Raw genomic sequence first — 21589 nt, forward strand, 5'->3', positions numbered from 1 at the left:
ATTGGTGTGCAATTGTTAATTTTGGACATTATATATATAATACATATATATCATATATCATATATAAAATATATATATAATATATAAAATATAAAATATATATATATAATATATATATAATATATATATAATATATATATATTACACACACACACCTTTTTTTCTTTTTGCAACAGCAATGCTGTGCGGTTTTAACCTTTTGATGGCCCTCAGGCTTGATTAAAAGAATTAGAAGTATTTCTTTACACAAATAAGTTTATGGAAGTAACGTTACCTCCATCCTGAACTTTTGTTTAAAACTAATCAATCAATCACCTACCCTTAAAATCCAGAGTGGTTTTATCAATATCTTTGACGTTCATTGCCAGGCACAGCGGTAGTGGATTCTGGCCATGGTTCAGGGCCTTCCTCTGATCAGATAGTTTTGTATCGTTCAAACTGTTTGTTTATTCATAAAGAATAACATAAGCGGAAGAGGAAGAGAAAATTAGAACATGAACTGAACTATACCAATATGTCAATATTCATACAACAAGAACATTCGCAAACTATTGAACTAGATAAATCATTTTAGGATCGTTAAGTGCATTTTTGGAGAATACAGTTTGTGATTTTTGGACTACCAGAGTAATGGAGAGTTCAGTGGCAGCTGCCAGCCACCACTACCAATCAGTGCAATAGGTACAAATGATCACGAAAATACTTTGAGGATTGGTTAAAATGGATGCATTTACTGCTATCACAATAAGGTGATTTCCTGGTATACATGCCCCGTACATTTTATCCGTCATTAGCATTAATGTAGAATGAAACATTATTACCATCATTATTTATTGTTTTATGTAGCTCCATCAAATTCCTCTAACAAATGATGCGCTTTAACTTACTCCGTCATGATACATGGATTCAAGCAGAAGACCCCAAAGGTCTGTGAAAGAGGTTTTGTATCCCATCTTTGCTCGCTTCTCCATTTCCTCGCGGTAAAAGGACAACCGATCGAGACTGAAAGCGGAGAGCTTACTATCTGTCACGCTTTTCCGTGCCTCCTTTATTGGCTTTGTCAGGTCCTTTTGTGACCAATCAGGATCTTCATAAAGCTTAGACATACACCTTGCAAAAAAGAGAGAAAAATGATGAAGATTTCTATTATTATTTATTGTTTTATATAACACCATCATATTCATAAGAGATGACACGAAACACGACACAATATAAACGTTTGACTTACAGAAACAAGAGGGTCCTGCTCAAATGAGCTACTTCTTAATGAAGTCATCCTTCGCTCCGTAAACACCACTTGCACATATATTTTTATATTTTAAATACTACTCCACATAGCACAAACACCCTTGTCCGTAATTCAAATGTCATCTTATTCTGAATACACTAAATAAATTATGCAAAACACAACTCATCAGGATGTCACCAAATATAAAGACTATCAATTAAGGCCAGAGTGATTTTTGCATTTGGCTGAATATATGAAATGAATGCATAAAAAACTTAAAGGCATATTTCAGCGAGATTATATCAGGTTCATACTCTGCTTCCTTGAAGGGTAGAAGTTTAAGGACCTCATTGTCGTTAGGGGTGTTTTCCTCAGCTTGTATAAGGACATTAATGAGAGACCAAACAAATTTTTTTTAGCATTTGCTGCATACCAGTCAGTCAATAAAATGGTATTTTACATCACTTGGAGGAAGATTTGTATTTTACCAAGTGGAACCGGAGGCTCCGGTGATGTAAGACACCACATCCAACAGGTTCATTTTCTTGAGCCCAGACAAGGTGCCGTAGAGTGAGGTCATTGCTCTTGTGCCACCTCCCGTAGTTGTCACGGCAATCACTGGAACCTATTTCAGGGCATCAACCATTAGAACAAGTCAGTGCATAAATCAACTACAGTGTTTCATTTTGCAAAATTCAGAATATGACAATTTGTTCTCATGCCAGCAACAAATTAAATATTGCTGTGCAATTCTTTCAGCAGCTTTTAACTCTGAACACCCAACGCGGAGCTTAATTTTAATAACTATTTGAGTGTTTGTTTTATTTTAATAGAAATGTATGTTCGTAACTACCCCAGCTTGCAATAAAAGGATTGTACTGCTTTACAGTAATCCTGGATTTCATACATCACCACCTCTTCTCCACATGTTATGGATTGTGTGATTTTCTACTAAATGACAGCATTATCTAATTGAAAATATTCGGTTTTTAAAAATTGTTTTCATTTATTCTGATTCAGCCATATATGGTAAGGGCCGATCTGGAATGTCTAGAAAGCCCAGAAAGGCAGTAGTTTAATGGAACAGATCACCAGCAGAGATCAGCACATGTAGCTTCTAACTCTCTCACCAAGATCAACACCAGGTCCCAAACGGGAGCATGGAAACAAACCCAAGGAAAACAAAATGGCACCAACATTCAACATAGCCTTTTTGTACACTCTGTTGAAAACACACGTGGACTGATGTGGAGGCCATTTAGAAATCAATGTTAGATGTTTCCTGCATACAATCACTTGTTTAGTGCCTCGTTTAATTATGATAAAAAGGTTTTGTACCCTGTTAGCCGTTGAGAAAACAGGAGAAAAGTATAGTTAAAGTGATACCATTTATTGGCTAACAGAGTTTAATTGCGAGCTTTTCAAGACCTCAGGCATTAATGAAGCTAACACAGAGTTTGCTAAATACAAAAGCATAATTCACACGTTAACAAAGACTTTAGATAAACACAGAGGTATTGGAGAATTTGTTCAGCAGTAAATTAGCTGGACCAGCATCCAAGGATGCTTTGATTGAACCATATCTGTCCATTGGATTTCTGCTAGTCCAGCTAAAGGTCTCACCTCATGATCTTCCAGATCTCGGTCAAGCTTCAGGACCTTTTTTAAAGCTGCAGCAACCATCTTACTTCTGTTCTGAAGAAATATTTTCTCATCTTCACAGAGGTCATACCCCAAGCGTACATCAAGCTTATCTGTGCTGGAGAAAGAGACAGAAATAGGAGTTTTAATATGAAAGAGAATGGGGATCAATGACATAGAAAATAAACATTTCTATATTAGAGGAGGGTCACCTGGCAGAGTTTGTTGACAGTGCCTCTTCAGCACATTTCCTGACATCCATGTACATTCTTAACAAACACAAATATGTTTATTTGGCACTTCCACGTGTGCATCGATATCACAGAAAGCACACGCACAAGGTGCTCATATACGCTACTGTTCAAATGTTTGGGGGCACTTAAAAATCTCCTTATATTCAGACAAGGACTGGCCGTTCCAACTCACTGCCACCAACTTGTGCAGACTTCTAAGTTGCATCTGTGGATTCATGCAGTTCCTACAGTAACTTAAATAGGAACGGACTGGGAAGGGGAGACTTGTTCCCTGATCTGTTCATATAAAAGAAGAAGATTCATCCAAATTAAATTATATAGCCATGTGGGAAGTAAATAATAAAATGTACCTGGGTTTAGTACATTAAATGAGAAAAGTCAATTTATATAGTCGTGTAACCTGTCAAACCGTAATAGGAAGAGACAAATAAAACAATCTCCCAGGGTGCGGCCAGTTTCTTCAAGATTCAAGAATGTTGCACAATTTTTCCTTGTCCCCAAGGCGTTTCTTTGTTTTGGCTTATATGGTGTAACAGAAATAATATAAATTTAATTTTATAGTTAATGTACACTTAATTTTGTCACCAAATTCATAATCCTTGTTAAAGAAGGATAAGTAGGGTAATTTGCTGAGGGTTTTATATTTGGGAACCGCTGACAGATATCATTTACAGATACCATTGACGGCAATAAATGAGACACTCTCATGGTAGGACTTTGAGTTTTATTATTATTATTATCTTATTATTTTTATTTTATTCCCAGGGTCTGTGTTAATGAGCACGCAAAGATGTATTCCTTACAGCAGGCATTCAGAAAATTAAAAATTAAAAAACTGGATACTTTACCACTCTTCCACTTTAAGATTCAATTCCAAGGACCTTCCCTATGAAAAAAGCACAATAAGAAGAAGATCAAACATTTTCAGAGTGGATTTGAAAGGATATATACAGATGTTGCAGACATGCAAAAGAACCCCCTCCATAAAGTGCAGCGACTGCAACATATTTCTACTAACTCCTAGTTTATTGAGTAAACCAGCTAGCATAAGAGAGACAGGGCATTAGTTAGAGAGACATGTCACATACGTAGGTCCAGATTCAGATTGCCCATACAGTAACAGTGCCTCCACGTGGCCTTAATATTAACATATTTAAAATGGTAGGACATAGGCTGAAATAGGTGAAAAATGTGCGTGAAATTAAATGGCCAAACTATAATTGAGTGGTTGGGGCTACATTACCACAGGTGTTGTACCTTTCCTCTTAAAACAATGGCACTCTAGGCACATGGCTTGCAAACTGTATGGTGGCCCTGTGTGGTTAAAGGAACCAGCTAAAAGGAGCCAATAGACTAAAGGCATAAGGGCAAATAAAGAGCAGCGAGGAGGAAGAAGCTCTCAAACACAGGGGAAACTGGATAAAAGTTGGCAGTGAAATTCAAGCTTTAAGAATGAAAGAAAGCATGGCAGAAAGAAAGCAATTTCCTTCAAACATGTATCTTGCAAAAGCTGGTTCCCTTGTAGCTCTATAAGTAATAATTACACAATATAGTAAATAAACATCTTGACAAAAAGTCCTGTTTATATTTAAAACATAATTCTAGTGCAAGGTACTAAATGTGGATCAGTGGACAGAAATACCCCATTGGTTTGGACAGTGACGTGGCGTCCACATGTACCCACTGTGCCCGTGATTTCATCTAAAACCTTAATGGTTACCACAGGCACTCTTGGAATAGAATGCGCAGAACAGTGGTAGTTAGCGGGTTAACTATTAAATTAGGTCTTAACGCACAAAGTCTCTCTCTGTTCCATTACATACATTTTACAGGATAGACAGAGTTAACAATGACTGGTAGGATCCAAAATATGTACTTGTCAATTTATTTTTTAAGATTTTTTCACACTGATGTACTAATGAAATAGGATAAAACTGGTCTTTATTGAAATATTTTACATTGTCATGAAATAAATTAAGGACATTGTGTTTAATAAACCATTGCCAACTAGGAGTGTCAAGCTGGGTCCTTAAATGATACAATTCCCCGGTGATTTTAAATGTATGTAATTAACATAGCCAAGCAATTAACACCAGGGGTCACTAAGCAGGGTCTCATACTGAATATTGGATTTGGGGCCCTTGGCAGCCTGTGTTAACTCTGTAGTGTCTCCCAAAGAGCTTGGCGCTTCTTAGTAAATATGCTAACTATACTCATGAGTAATAGCCAAACGACAAGTTAAGTAAACCCACATACAATGTATAAGCATGAACCCTTAACATTTAATGTGTTCTTATCTATCAGCTCTGAACTGTCACATCATTTAGCATAATTAAATGAACTAAAACGACTAATTAAGTTACATATATTTTTAATGTAAACATATAAACATTTGACGGCAGATATGAACCATTCAGCTAGTCTGCCTATTTTTCCAGACATAGAGATCCAGAACTTGGTTCTAGATTCAGGGGCCATATGACCGTCCCATGCATGTTTAAATTTCATTAATGTATTAGTCCATTTCTGATAAAAGGCTGTTCCATTTATCATCGGATATGACCCAAAGCAGTATTTTTATTGCCTTCGCATACAAAGCTAACAATTGCTACATACCATTTGTGTTTTATCCAGCAAACAAATCTTAATAATCTACGGTTTATAGCAGGAGGAAAGGTGGATAGTGTCAGTCTATGAGAAGGGAGTTGTCTTTACACAAACAATTTCAGATTAGACATTCCTGAGCAAACAATGCACCAATCTACTGCCTTATTGTATTGTTCTGTGCTAAACACTGGGCCGCGTGGGGTATCCCTTACAGTCCCTCTACTTGGAAATACTAAACAGACGTGGGGTCTTCTCTTTGGGTTATACATTAAATACCAGATGAAGAGCTCCTTCTGTGCCTGGTGAGCTCCATCACTGGTCTGCTGAATGAGAGTGTTGTCGAAATGTGTCAGGATGTCCAGGAGACAGGAAGGTTGTAACAATATTTTGCTTCGTATCACAGACACATTTTTATTTTGCATATCTATGGCAGCAATGGTAATGAGGTCATTCTAGATTGATTGGAATACTTAACCGTTTTGAGTGTTAATGTTCTGTTAATAATAAAAACACAATATCTTATCCCACAAGGGTAGAAGGAAATAAAGATGAATCCCACCTGAAGGCTCACATTCAATAATTTCATAAATGTATTATCTGGTGGATTTGGTAAAAGGATGATATCTTTGGTTTTACTTTGCCATTTATTGCTTTGCCATTGATACATATGTTGACGACATGACATTGATAGCATTAACCTCAACAACCAACACATTTATTTCTCACGTCCATTAATAACATTCAAGCCAAATCAGCTTAAAAACAAGATGGCAGCTACTGGCTACCCAACTCAGTCTACTTAAATTCAAGCACTTAACTTCACTGCAACTTCCCACTTAGTATGACAGACATAATCACAACACACATTTCATAACGCATTGCTCGGAAATAATGCATTACGACAGAGATAATTTGATAAGGGTGTGGTAGGACAGATGCCGACTTTACATTTAGAGTTTCATTAATTCAGATATGACCCACTGGACGGTGCTTGAAACATTTGTGTAGCACTGTTAAATTAGAAATACTACATTAGTTTATTTATCAGTTTATTATTACAAGTATTACAAGTTCTATGGCACTTTATGGAACGGGTTGAGCAGGTCATACATGGCGAGTGCAATGACGCTGGGATTCTAAAAACGTGTCCACAAGGTTTAAGAGTCCTTGAGCGATGGAAAAACAGATCCTCCCGGGAGGAACTTTTGCCCATATTGTTAAACTGCCTGAAAACTTTCTGCCTTGGGAAAGAATATTGTACTTCCACATAGAGTTTCCATGGGCAGCTATGTCAGGTACATAATGAGGTTTACTTTGGGTGATTTGAGTTTTCCATCGCAATCTAGTCAATCTAGAGTTTTTGTATGTTCGTTGTCATGCAAGCAAGCAGATATTTGACATTTGCACGCTACTTCCGCAGGAGTAAAATGCTTCAAAAAAACTATAAAAAGTCAAATGATATTTGTCAACAGTCCAAAGGGAAGAAAGCGTTTTCCTACAGCTCTACTCACTTCACAACTCAAACTGTTAACACATATAATACCCTCTAAAACCAGTACAAATAACAGCTAAAATACAGAAAGACTCAAACAGCCAATTTCTGTAAACTCTGTAGTTGCATTAAATTTACCTTTCCAAGCATGTGTATGAAAGAGCGTAGATTCACCGTGAGTTTCTCCTAACTTGTAATATCCGTTAAGCAAAAATCTTAAAAATATGAAAACCAAGACAAGAATATTAAAAAGTTTTCATTGCAGATAGAAAATACTTAATATTGCTCTAGGACAACATTATGGGAACCATATTAATAAATTGTCGAAATTGTTCTGTGTTAAGTATAAATGTATTGTGAGCCCCTAAGGCAACATGGAGATCATTTTATAGTGAATGCCATCTTAAAAGGATATCCAAATGCAAGCGCACGCTAGACAATCAGAACGGACAATCACCAGAAAGAGTAGAAGGAGAACCACCGAAAGATTGCAGTGTTCTAAAATGAAATTATTGTGCAGATTGATTATTCAACCAATGGCATCATCCTAGTTCCAAATAATTTCCCAATTACTACAAGGTCTATAAAACTACTTAGAGTAACCTAGAACAGCATTTGCCAAATGCAGCATCCAGCATACTGAGCTGATGAATTCTATTCCGCAAATCTGACCGTCATCATAACCGTTATGACCTAAATTGTTTAAAATTATTAAAGCACCCTATCCTTTTAGCATCCTATCTGACATGGAAATTTGACATGGACACAGAATAGCCTCAAGAAAATGCACGTGGACACCACTGCCTCTTCAACAGCAACAAAGGAACTACATTTGTCAAAAAGAATCTAAAAAAGAAGTCTATTGGAATGTTATGTAATTGTGTTCAAACCCAAACAGCTTGAAGCATTTACTCAGCGTTACAATATGGCAGACCCTCCAGTTCATATTTGACTCCTCTGTTTTAGACATAAACATCAGGGAACGGCCATTACGGACAGCATAGTTTTTGATGTGGCGTTTTCTGTGTTATAGAAACACAACATTTTTCACATACGAGCCTTCAGAGTAGGGAGTTACATGAGGAGCACTGAAAGAGAAGGTAAAGTATCCTCCACATACTCACATACACCCTCCTACCTAACCTACCCATCCATGTGCTGTTAAGGTCTGATATAGTAACCATTTCAAGTCATTGAAAGTATTTATAGCACCTAACACGTCAATGTGTATTGGACCTCATGATAAAATACCATGAAAGCGGGGTATAAGATAAAATGGGAGAACAGAGGGAAAAACTAAGTGGAAGCAGCAAGTAGCAAAGCATGATGAGGGAAATGCTGTTTTGCTCATAAACCAGAGAAGAAACACCATCGGTATAGCTAAATATCCCCACTTACCCAATGTTAGAATGTAGGTTACTTTTCTTATTATAAAATGTAACCTACATTCAAAATGTAACCTTCCTTCTCAGCTTCATAAAGAATTTGTGTTTCAAGTTGGGCTTTATTTAGATTGTAATTTAGCTAATGCAGATTGGCACAGGATTGTTTTTTTAGTATTTTATGTTGTTTTCAATTTCACAACATATGGCAAATTACTTACTGATTGGAAAGCTTAGAGGAAAGAAATCATTTTGGAATTTTCCAATATTTATAAAGAGTGATTGGAGTGGATGAAATAAATAAGTAAATTTGTACCTGAATCCAATGTAGTGGAAGGAAGCAGCAGAAGCAGCAGCAATGTGTATAAACCTAGTTGTTAAATTTTTAACAATTAAATACTATTTGTGGAGGGAGAGAAACAAATGCAATAGACATCTATTTGGCATCTCGGGGAATTTTTCCTTCTATTAAAGATGTGATGCCATAAAAGACTCCATGCTTAATCGTATTAAGAAAATGCAAAAAGTTCAAAAAGGAGCAGACTGTTTAGTCCTCATCTGGGGCACAACACCAAAGTCCAGATCATAACTACGAGACCGCCTGTTCATAGTTCGACCAACGCAAGAGATATCTTTTGAGTCATGCAACAATAATTAGTAACAAAGCCCATTCGTTCCCAGCTCGTACAGACCAGCAGCTCCGCATAGTTCATTTGGTTGATTTGGATGTTGAGAAAGCATAATTTGGGGTGTTTACAGCGGGACAAGCACAGGTTTATTTAAAAAAAAAAAAAAAAAAAAAAAAAAAAGATCCAGTTCATGTGATTTCCGCACATTCATCATTTCAGGCTCCGATCTTAAGAGCACATTTCTGCCGCCCTCTTATGTAATGGGATTACTTTATAGACACTATTACTCAGTGTGGGTGATGAAGGAAACGTTATGCAAACTAAGTTTGCATAAGTATGAACTAACAAGTTCAGAAATAAGAGCCACCAGAACTTTATAGACATATTTAAATATACATACTTCCATTGTACATTACTGCATGTAATCTGTGCTTCGCATGCAAATATACCAAAGGATGGGCGAGCAAAGCTATTATTTATTTTCTTCCTCTAACTGCTTCTCACATACTAAGGAAAGTATTCAGAGGTCGGGCAGACTGGATGGGCCGAATGGTTCTTATCTGCCATCACTTTCTATGTTTCTATACAGAGAAAATATTTTTATTCCACTTTAAGAAATCCCAATCTTTCTCTATACAGGAAGATTTTTCTCATCAACATACCTGTAAATGTTGTATACATGCAAATAATGATGTTTAAGGCTGCTATTGCAAAACATTGATTGCATTCTCTAGCAATAACCCATGGCAGATTTTTAGTCCTCCTTATTAAAGCTTAATCACATAGTGATAGCAAGCTAACAATGTCTGGTTTTGTGTCACGTGACAATTACGCATTTCCAGAAAATATTATGAATGAGACTCAAGATACGCCAACAACAATGAACACTTCTTAACAACGAATGGGTTGCCGCCTACCTCGTGCCAGTAAAGCTGAACACAGACAGTTGCCTATATAGTTCCCCCAAACCTGAAAAAAAATCATCTGGTCACTTTCCAATGTCCCATGAAAGCCTCAGATGACATCAAGCAGGGCAAGAGAAATGGACCGTGCAGGTCTATGTCAACAGAGGTACAGTGCTGCACTCCTCTCTATGTCTTTTGGCTAGTCTCAGAGAGATCTCGTATCTACCCAATCAGCCCTGTCACAATTGTAGTAATTGCACCGCTTCTGAGCAGTATGTTAACATGTTGTGAAGTCAGTAGTTTTAATTTACGGCAAAGACGCATATGAAATTACAGTCATGACCGAAAAACGCCATGCAGGCAATTTTATGAAAGGCAATTTTGGCAGCAGCTCTAATGTTAAACATTAGGCTGGTTTCCATCTACAGTCACCCGTCAGACAGGTTATAATCGATCTTTAAATTCATGTTCAGACAATCCAACAATGTCATGCTGAGCACAAGACAAGATAGACGGTAAATAAGTACAAACACTCTTTGTGAACATCCTTAAATGCCTCTGTAATGCCTCAAAGCATCGACATAAGCAAAATTAAATGTACAAGAAGAATGCAACAACAAACTGACCCTAAATCCCCAATATTACAGAAAGGGCCCCTAGACCAGTGAGGAAGGAGAAATGACTGCTGACCCATTCCTGAACTTTGTTAGCATCCTCTTTCCCAGCATCCCAGGCTTTGCGCAAGAAGAGGAACAGACCTTTATCTACACCCAAATGAAGCAATTGACCCTGTTCCTGAGGTTGCCAGAACACCATCAGTCCACCAAGTTGCCCCCCAGCGCCAGTTTGCAGACCGGTCCAGTGGAGGGTGAGTGTTCAGGCCTGGTGGCTCGGGGCATAGGGGATCAGGTGGAGATGGGATAGGTATAGTGGGGACATTGTGGATGTACTTAAAGCAGTGGTGGATCCCCTGTCTAGTGGGCTGGCTTCTTCCTGGTCGGTTTCAGAGATTTGTCTGATGTGATGAAGAGGAGAGTACATTGATTTTCTCTTTCTTTACTGCAGCCTGACAAGGAGTCCCAGGCCCAGGAAGAGAGCCGGTGCTGATGCCAATAAGGCACACCAGCTACTTCCTACCTTTGGGAACAGATTGCAGGGGTTCTCCATATTTTCTGGTATATTGCGTGAGAGATTCCTCAAAGCAAAGTCCATGCCTATTGGCATATTTAGAATTTATTTTGGGTGCTTATGAAGTCTATGGGGGTCAATGCTGGTTTAAATACAACCAGCAACTTAGACAAAATATCACCAGACCATAGATTTGATAAGCAGGATGGCCATTTATGATTGCTTTTGTTGACCCTTGTGACGGAAGCCTCCATCACTGGGACCACTGGAGAAGCCTGACTGCCAGCCTCCTCCCTATTGACTATGGGCCCTGGGTTTGTAAAGGCTTCTGTGGCTACCTCCAGCAGTATCATCTCATCACTGGCTGAGGGGATTATGTCCAGCAGACAGCCAGTTTAATGTTGTATAAATCAGTCTCCCCCCCTATTGTATTGTTAATCTCGTTACTGCCCCTGTTGTCTCTGGGAGGCAGATTAAGGGGGCGGTTTGTGTCCCAATATCTTGTTTTATGTTAATATGTGGTTTGCTGGATATATCCAGCTCTGTGTGTCCAAAATAAATCAGTCTTCGTTTGGTTTTACCCTACACTGAGTCTCGGCTAGTGACTGGGGAACCGGGGAAAGTGTGTTGTCCCAGGCTAAGGGAGCACAAGATAGCGGGGGAGTCGGTCGGACTAGCCAGATCCGTGACAACCCTGTTCCGTGCGCACTCTTTCCAAAGCGCAGCTTCTTCCCCTGCTGGATCATTTGTAAGATTCAAATGAGGGTTTTCTTGGCTCTTCAACAAGGGCCACTGCCATTTTTACAGCTCATGCCATTTCAAACACAGGTGTTTGGACTGCAGCGGAGCCCACTGGGCAGTGTGCTGTTTTTAGAAAGGTAAGACGGGTCCCAAGCAGGGCACCAAGAAGGAGTCTGGAAGAGAGGAGGACACCAGTAAGCAGGGATGCATCTGTAGCTCACTCTGTGCCTCAACAGGCGTGAGGCAATTTTATTTGAAGATAGAAAATCCAAAACCCCTTGGAAAAACTTTGTTCCTTCGGTTGAATTGGTCTTTGCTGACAATTTGCATTCAGTTGTGTTAAATGAGGAGATAGTAGCACAAAAGTTGCAGGTTGATGTTCCTCCTGTCCAGATGGTGGACCCTTCCCTAATCTATGGGTATCCCCGCTGGGCCTGCTTTCTAAGAAGGAGCCAGGAAAAATCTGGTTTATTTACCATCTCTCATATCCACCGGTGTTAACAATGATATAAAAAAAAAAAAAAAAAAAAAAAAAGAGTAGAGCAGGGTATACATCTTTTGACAAAAGTAGTTGGTTCCGGCGGCAGGTCAGTCTTATTTGATGGCTAGATCTACCATAGAGGTGGCATTCCATTTACCAATCAGCCCAGAATGTTTCCATCTGTTGGGGAGCTTAATACTACAAAATGTGTTTGGCAATGGGTTGCTCCATATTGTGATATTATTTTGAAGTCTTTGCCAATGGGTAGTGAATGCTTCTTGTTGGTGTTCTGCGCTATCTGGATGACTTTCTGTTTGTTGACCCCACAGGAAGGAAGGAAGGCACCTGCTGGATACATTTACAGAAGGTACTCAAAACTTTTCTGTCCCAGTGGCAAGAGACATGACAGAGGGTCCTTGCATGGTGTTATCGTTTCTGGGTGTTGAGACACAGATGCAGTGTTTTTCCAAACCATTTTTTTCAAAGCTAGACAATCTTTCTCGATTGTTGGAGCTTTTTCTGGGTGCTGTTAAGAAATTGAGCAGGTTCAGTTTTTGTTGGGTCTCCTTGTCTTTCCCTGCACTTATGCCCGTGGGGAGGACTTTCTGTAGGAGACTATGCCTAGGTACAGTTGGCATTAAGCACGCCACACACCATATTCAGAAGTATCTGAAAGTGTGGGTGACGTACTTGTCTCAGTATAATGGTCAGGCGTGCTAGCAACAGCCGAGTGTTTGAATTTAGACCTAGAGTTCTTCACAAATGCTTCCAGCTCGGTGGGTTTTGAGACCTATATTAAGGGTCAGTGGTGTGCAGAGGCTTGGCTACCAAAGTGGGCAGAGTCATACCTTATAAAAAATATGGCTCTTCTGGAGTTTTACCCAGTTGTGGCTTTTGAACTCTAGGGTTCTGAGTTTGCTAACTGGAGGGTCATGTTCCGCACAGACAATATGAGCGTGGTTCACATCATCAAGCGCTACACATCAAGCTCTCAGACGGTACTGGCACTATTGCCGCATTTGGTACTACGCTGCTTACAGTTCAACATCTGGATAAAGGCTACAGACTTGCCTGGGATTTTCAATGTTTCCATTTTCAAAGGTTCGAGGCAGCAGCTCCAGAGGCATCTCCTTTGGGTCTTCCTTTTCCCCTGTGTTTGTGGAGCCTCCCTTCAGCAGCGTAGTGGGGTTGATTTAACACTCTCTGTCAAAGCAGTCGAGATGGGCTTAAGGTCAGTTGCCAAACATGGTTTAATTGAGGAAGAAGGTAGGAAGTGGGCAGTCATCTTATGCTTAGTGGACTCTTTCCTTCTTATTTCAACTCAAGGGTTGCTGGAGTGATGTCACTTTATGAGTTTATGATCATTTAAAAGGATGGAGGGAGGGAGGGCAGGCTGCCAGATTGGCAATGACCAGAGTCAGTGGGAATAATAGTATGCAGCAAAGTTACTGTTATTTATGTTAGATTGTTCTTTTATTTTTTTACCAGAACAATGAGTAATTCATTGTATTTTATCATTATAAAAGGAATGCTTTGTAATGTGGTAACTAGCTTGGCATTGAGGATGTTTTTGTAAGATCAGATACATTGGAATTGTGTGTTCACCAATCTAAGACAGATCAGCAGGGCTTAGGAGTTCAGGTGGTACTGCATGAGGCTTCCTGTCCGGTGCATTTGTTTACCAGCTTCCTTAGGCCAAGGTCAATTGCTAGTTCATAAAAATGGCCTTCTGTTTGGATTGGATCCTAGGCCGTTTGCCTCTCATTCCTTTAGTGTAGATGCGATAAGGAAGGCCTACCAGGTGGGTTTATCAAGAGGACTTGACTCTGAGCACTTTCAGATGTATGTTTGTTCTCAGTGGTGGTTGTGCAATACTCTTCCTGTTTCTCTCCGCAGGCCAAAACCGGTCTGGATCCTTAAGCCTTCTGGACCGCTCATTGGGTTGAGGCCTGAGGGGGTTATGATGGGAGAGAGTTTACGCCAAGTGCTGCTCCTGGAGCAGGTTTGTCCCTCCTTCCATCATTTTAGAAGTCCACATGGATAGGAACAATTTGGGCAGGATGTGTACTATTAATTTGATTCATGCAGTTAAATTTAGTCAAATGTTACTCTGATCTGGTCGGCAGTGATTCCACTGTGGAATCACTGCCGACCAGATCAGAGTAACATTTGACTAAATTTAACTGCATGAATCAAATTAATAGTACATTGGGGTCCTTTCCAAACGCAAAAGTGGTTGAGAGGCGCATGTAGGAAGTTTAACCTTGTTGTCTCTAGTTTTGTGTCAAGGTTGTAGGCATTGTACTTCAATATAAGGAGCTAGAGGGTGATAATGTTGATGTAATCAAGAAGCAAGGAGTCCGATTTGAACAGTATAGGTCATGATATCTGTGTTACAAGGGGGTATTGACAGAGTTTCCTGCAGGGTTGGGTACAGACCCGGCTGCTGATGGGTTGTTAGGTTTGCAATGGTGTTGTTTTCCCCTGCCAGCGCTTAGTTGGTTCATGATCCTGGAGTTTGCCCTATGGGCTTGGGGAGGCATGTCCTGAAGACACCTGATGGCATCAAATGGACTAGGACGTGGTTAAGTAACCGCTTATCAGGCTGCAAGGTTTGGCAGCTGGCAGGTCGTTTTCTTATTATATGATATTTTGCCGGTCAAAAGGGGTGGAACATAAATAAAGCTGTGGCCTATGCCCTACCCACACCAATTTGTGTTGTGTCTTTTCTTAGGAGTAATTGGTTGGGTTTATGTGTCAGACTATAGGCCTATGCTGTTTTGGCTGTGAACAATCTCATCTCTATTTATTTAAGTGATTTTAGGACATTCCTTCATTACTTTTAATTCTCTAAGGTAGGTGTGTAATATGGGAAATTTTGGTGACAGGAGTTATGCTTTAGCGTTTTGACCAGTTTATGAAGACGTCTATTAAAATGCAGCATGCTGAAAAATAAATCCCACCTTGGTCATTTTGGCACCAAATATGAGAATAATTTATATCTACATGGTAACATGGTTTAAAAATATGGTTGTGATTAAGGATATTGTTTAGGAGACTTATTTCCACTGAAAAACAGGAAGTTGAACTGTGTTTGGTATGTTCTGCATCCATTAGTTGTCATATGTAACTAAATGATGCAAACTACACAAAACACCCAATTTTAGTACCTGTATCATTAAAATGTCAAATATCAGTTTTGCGCATGCATTACGGACCCTGTGTTCTGCGCTGCAGACCTTATCTACCTGCAGTCAATGATGAAGATAGCATTTCCGAATCACTTTATATGTTAAACAGCATCAAGTAAATAAAGTTAAAATATTATCATACCTATTAATACATGTCACAAGTTCAAGGATGTCAAAACAGATCCTCAAAAACCAGAAGGGAGCAATAGTATAAATTCTTAAATGAAATGCGCTGAGTACGCCCCATAAAACTCAGGCACTAAACCCCATGATTTATATATTAAAATGTGTCTCATTGGCCTTGAGCACACTGAACTGCACCAACATCTAAAACGGGAATAAGAATTAAATCCAGTTTTCAACCCCAGATTTCGGCTTGACACATATTTAACAATGTTTACTCATTAAGTATTTACCACAGGAATACAGAAACACATCTTGTTTCCTATTCTTTTTAGCAAATTTAGAAATGCTTATTAACCAAAAGGCCAATCCACGCATCAATTTCAAGACCTATGTTAACAATTCTTTCTTCTCTTTATTGCTACCCAACCATAGAAGCTAAATCCAGACCAGTCTAGGAGACAACTATGCCCTTGTCTCCTTTGAGAGGTTTTGGTCCTCTCTTCTCTTTAAACGTGTTCATACAGTCGCTTGAACATATCCCATGGTAATTTTGGCTGATAGTACTTTTGTTCTTGAAAATACCGTTGACAACATATTGTCAGGGATCTTAATGTCAGTGTTAAAGTATACTTAAGCCACCACTCTAAAAACCAAAAAATATTCAATTTGTAGAAAGGATTAATTTGGCTGATCTTGTCTTGTATGATGTAGAACCCCACACGTTATTTGTTGTCTTCAGAATTGTACTATGTTCAGTGAATCTTGATGTCTGTCTCTCAATTATTTACATCTACCACACTTCTGCTGTAAAACGATTCAATGGAGTAAAATGTTATTAAACCACGTGACAACTTATGATCCACTGTTTTTTTTATAATAATAAAGGTGTTTGTGGGTTTGTTTGCTAGCTGAATTAAATTAGATTAAATCCACTACAAAACATAATTCATCTTAATTAGATGAAGAGATGATTTCTTGAGAAATTGTTCAAAAATAAGAAATATTGGCTTAAATTCCTCTCCTATCATCCATTTTTATATAACAGGGCAGAAGGCAAACCACATAAAGAAATTCACTCACAGGTGGCGCAGGAAGCTCTATTCTCTCTTCTTTCCCCACTGAAAGTGAATTAAAAGGAACCTTTGTTAAACCATCAGCGTCTTCTGCGTTTGTACCCTGGAATAATAAAAAGAACAAGCTTGTCACAAAGACCCAGAGGACACTCATAAATAGTTTTGTCTATCAAGTGAAAAGATGTTAGAGGTGCTGATTTAATATGTAAGTAAATGCAGCATTACAAACCTCATCACTATTACTGATGAAATGCTTCATTTGAAATAAGTATTTAACCAAGTAACATTTTGCTTCACTAATAAGGTTTTCTTAGGAACACTTAATAGTCATGTACAAAAAAAGCATGAACATATAGCTGTTCCCATAGAAACTGGAAAAGCTCCTTAAAAGTGTCTGTGCAGTTGTTATGCGATTAAACAAAAGAATAACAGGACATACAGTGGAAAGAAAATGTAAATGAACGCTTTGGAATTATCTGGTTTTCTGCATTAATTGTTCATAAAGTGTGATCTGATCTACAGTCACAAGTATTGACAAACACAATGTGCTTACGCTAATAACTCACAAACAATGATAGTCTCTAATGTCTTTATTGAACACACCCATTAAACATTCACAGTGCTGGTGGAAAAAGTAAGTGAACCCTTGGATTTAATAACTGGTCAAATCTCCTTTGGCAACAATAACCTCAAACAAACGCTTCCGGTAGCTGCGGATCAGACCTGCACAATGTTCAGGAAGAATTTTAGACCATTCTTACAGACCAGACCACATTGTCTGGTCTGGTGTGGACGGCTCTCTTGAGGTCATTCCACAGCATCTTTAATGAGTTAAGGTCTGAGCCCTGATTGGGACATTCTAAAATCTGCAGATTTTCTTTATTTGAAACCTTTCTGGAGTAGATTTACTGTCAGGACTCGGGTGATCAGGTCGGGTAGGAGCCCATGCGCAGGGGATACTTGGGGTTCAGTATGTAACCCACGGTGCATGATTATGCAAACAAAGACACCACAAGCAGAATTCCAGGTAATGCAGTGTATTTTATGTATATAACAGGACCAGCAAATAAGGGTAATACAGTCAAAGCAAGAAACCGGACATATGGCAAAATAAATACTGGTAATAAGTCTTTTGGCAGGGAGCCCGCTTGGAAGGGCACGAAAGGCACACAGCCCGCTTGGAAGGGCACAAAAGGCACACAGCCCGCTTGGAAGGGCACAAAAGGCACACAGCCCGCTTGGAAGGGCACAAAAGGCACACAGCCCGCTTGGAAGGGCACAAAAGGCACAAAGCCCGCTTGGAAGGGCACAAAAGGCACACAGCCCGCTTGGAAGGGCACAAAAGGCACACAGCACGCTTCGAAGGGCACACAGCCCGCTTGGAAGGACACACAGCCCGCTTGGAAGGACACACAGCCCGCTTGGAAGGACACAAAGCAGGGAGTCCACTTGGAAGGACACAAAGCAGGGAGTCCACTTGGAAGGACACAAAGCAGGGAGTCCACTTGGAAGGACACAAAGCAGGGAGTCCACTTGGAAGGACACAAAGCAAGGGAGTCCACTTGGAAGGACACAAAGCAGGGAGTCCACTTGGAAGGACACAAAGCAGGGAGTCCACTTGCAAGGACACAAAGCAGGGAGTCCACTTGGAAGGACACAAAGCAGGGAGTCCACTTGATCAGGACACAAAGCAGGGAACCAGGAACAGTACAGGTGCAGAGCCACAGCAGGAAGGTCCATAGACTTCAATACAAAGGCCCTGACTGAAGGGCAGGGCAGGTTCATAAAGGCAGGGTAATCCAGATAACAAGGCCCAGCTGGATATATGGACTAGGGCTCAACCCAGGTATCAAGGCACACCTGATCCCAGTAATTGAGTTCTGAGTGCTCCAGAGGGCGGAGGGTGGCCACTAGTGGTAGCAGAGTTCTATACAACAGGTATGAAAAAGTGATGGTTCAGGCAATGAAAAAGTGGTTCCTGACAGTACCCCCTCCCCAAGGAGCGGTCACTGAACGCGAGCAGTCTAAACAAAATCTGTATGCTTTAATAAACTGAGCAGAAGGGTGTACTTAACGCGATTTCTTCTTCTTCTTTTTTGGTAAAGCTTGTTCACAGATCTCCAGGTCTTCCTTTCTGATTATATTGCCATTAGAGGTAATAACACAATCGAAGGAAAGGTTATCTGTGGTGCAATCGTAGGTCAAAGTAGGACTGGATGCTGAAGAAGTTGATGAGAAGGTATGATTCAGTGCTTTCTCTTTCCATGTACCAGGGGCACTACTGGGGGCAGTACCAGAACTGCACTGGTTCAAAACGGAAGTGGCAGACGTGGTATGGGAAGCACTGATGGAAGGCCCCTTCTTCCTCAGAGATGGAATAGGGTCATGTATCTTTGCTATCAGTCCAGAGGAGATATTAGGGGCTATGGTAATCTCTGGTGTATCACACTTTGCTGAGGTAGGAGTTGCAATCATGACTGAACAGAAAGCAATAGGAAGTTCATCCATATGGGAGCAACCCACACTGCCACAGGCTGTAGAATCACATAAGCTGCATTCCATCACAGAACAGTCATCAGGCTTCAGCTGGACATCCACTGGAGTTTGATAAGCATTAGGAATCACCAGGGGTGGTGTATACTCCATGGGTTCACTGTCCAGGGGAATAAAGCTACTTCCCCTTTTAGGAGAGCTCTGTGGTTGTGACGTAGACTGCTCAATCGGTACAGAGGGTTTAGGAGGTTTCAGAGGACATTGGGTGATCCAGTGTCCCTTTTTGCCACAGTAAAAGCAAGCCTCATCATCACGCCTTTGTTGCAATTCGGTTGCGGTAAGGGGTTCACGTTTCCTAGATTTCCTAGGAGATTCCTTTTTCATACTGGTAACAGGCTTGTTGGATTTCTCAGGTGATGTAACAGGTGTAGGTGAATGGTCTTCATGAGAGTGATTGGAGTTGGAGTCCCAGATTTGCATTAATGAGTTGCACAGTTCAAGTAAACATTCTCCTATCACTTTGATGACTGAAAGTAACCCCGCAGACTCCTTGTAATGGCCTTTGTATTCTGTCAGGACTCGGGTGATCAGGTCAGGTAGGAGCCCATGCGCAGGGGATACTTGGGGTTCAGTATGTAACCCACGGTGCATGATTATGCAAACAAAGACACCACAAACAGAAATCCAGGTAATGCAGTGTATTTCATGTATATAAACAGGACCAGCAAATAAGGGTAATATAGTCTAAGCAAGTAACCGGACGTATGGCAAAATAAAATACAGGTAATAAGTCTTTTGGCAGGGAGCCCGCTTGGAAGGGCGCGACAGACAGACAGAGAGCCCGCTTGGAAGGGCACGACAGACAGACAGAGAGCCCGCTTGGAAGGGCACGACAGACAGACAGAGAGCCCGCTTGGAAGGGCACGACAGACAGACAGAGAGCCCGCTTGGAAGGGCACGACAGACAGACAGAGAGCCCGCTTGGAAGGGCACGACAGACAGACAGAGAGCCCGCTTGGAAGGGCACGACAGACAGACAGAGAGCCCGCTTGGAAGGGCACGACAGACAGACAGAGAGCCCGCTTGGAAGGGCACGACAGACAGACAGAGAGCCCGCTTGGAAGGGCACGACAGACAGACAGAGAGCCCGCTTGGAAGGGCACGACAGACAGAGAGCCCGCTTGGAAGGGCACAACAGACAGACAGAGAGCCCGCTTGGAAGGCCACGACAGACAGACAGAGAGCCCGCTTGGAAGGGCACGACAGACAGACAGAGAGCCCGCTTGGAAGGGCACGACAGACAGACAGAGAGCCCGCTTGGAAGGGCACGACAGACAGAGAGCCCGCTTGGAAGGGCACGACAGACAGACAGAGAGCCCGCTTGGAAGGGCACGACAGACAGACAGAGAGCCCGCTTGGAAGGGCACGACAGACAGACAGAGAGCCCGCTTGGAAGAGCACGACAGACAGAGAGCCCGCTTGGAAGGGCACGACAGACAGACAGAGAGCCCGCTTGGAAGGGCACGACAGACAGACAGAGAGCCCGCTTGGAAGGGCACGACAGACAGACAGAGAGCCCGCTTGGAAGGGCACGACAGACAGACAGCCCGCTTGGAAGGGCACGACAGACAGAGAGCCCGCTTGGAAGGGCACGACAGACAGAGAGCCCGCTTGGAAGGGCACGACAGAGAGCCCGCTTGGAAGGGCACGACAGACAGACAGAGAGCCCGCTTGGAAGGCCACGACAGACAGACAGAGAGCCCGCTTGGAAGGCCACGACAGACAGACAGAGAGCCCGCTTGGAAGGGCACGACAGACAGACAGAGAGCCCGCTTGGAAGGGCACGACAGACAGACAGAGAGCCCGCTTGGAAGGGCACGACAGAGAGCCCGCTTGGAAGGGCACGACAGACAGAGAGCCCGCTTGGAAGGGCACGACAGACAGAGAGTCCACTTGGAAGGACACAAAGCAGGGAATCCACTTGATCAGGACACAAAGCAGGGAACCAGGAACAGTACAGGTGCAGAGCCACAGCAGGAAGGTCCATAGACTTCAATACAAAGGCCCTGACTGAAGGGCAGGGCAGGTTCATAAAGGCAGGGTAATCCAGATAACAAGGCCCAGCTGGATGTATGGACTAGGGCTCAACCCAGGTAACAAGACTGATCCCAGTAATTGAGTTCTGAGTGCTCCAGAGGGCGGAGGGTGGCCATTAGTG

The 21589-nt window shown here is 41.3% G+C and overlaps 1 protein-coding gene across 1 annotated transcript in view; it reads right to left on the bottom strand.

Annotated features, from left to right (window-relative positions):
- Nucleotides 1–319: 319 nt before the first annotated feature.
- Nucleotides 320–21589, bottom strand: part of LOC149274851 (cytosolic phospholipase A2 beta-like) — a gene marked incomplete at its 3' end in the record, with an annotated part of 76682 nt that continues 55412 nt past the window's right edge. Inside the window, exons 11-14 of the mRNA XM_089505188.1 lie at nucleotides 2852–2987; nucleotides 1717–1853; nucleotides 893–1110; nucleotides 320–442 (exon numbers count right to left, since the gene is read on the bottom strand). Of these exons, the coding sequence (XP_089361314.1) occupies nucleotides 320–442; nucleotides 893–1110; nucleotides 1717–1853; nucleotides 2852–2987 (614 nt within the window). The remainder of the gene's footprint in view (nucleotides 443–892; nucleotides 1111–1716; nucleotides 1854–2851; nucleotides 2988–21589) is intronic.

Source organism: Sceloporus occidentalis, unplaced genomic scaffold, assembly GCF_023333645.1.
Source record: "Sceloporus occidentalis isolate IW3139 unplaced genomic scaffold, rSceOcc1.0.p SCAF_316, whole genome shotgun sequence".
In the NCBI taxonomy this organism is placed as follows: Eukaryota; Metazoa; Chordata; class Lepidosauria; order Squamata; family Phrynosomatidae; genus Sceloporus; species Sceloporus occidentalis.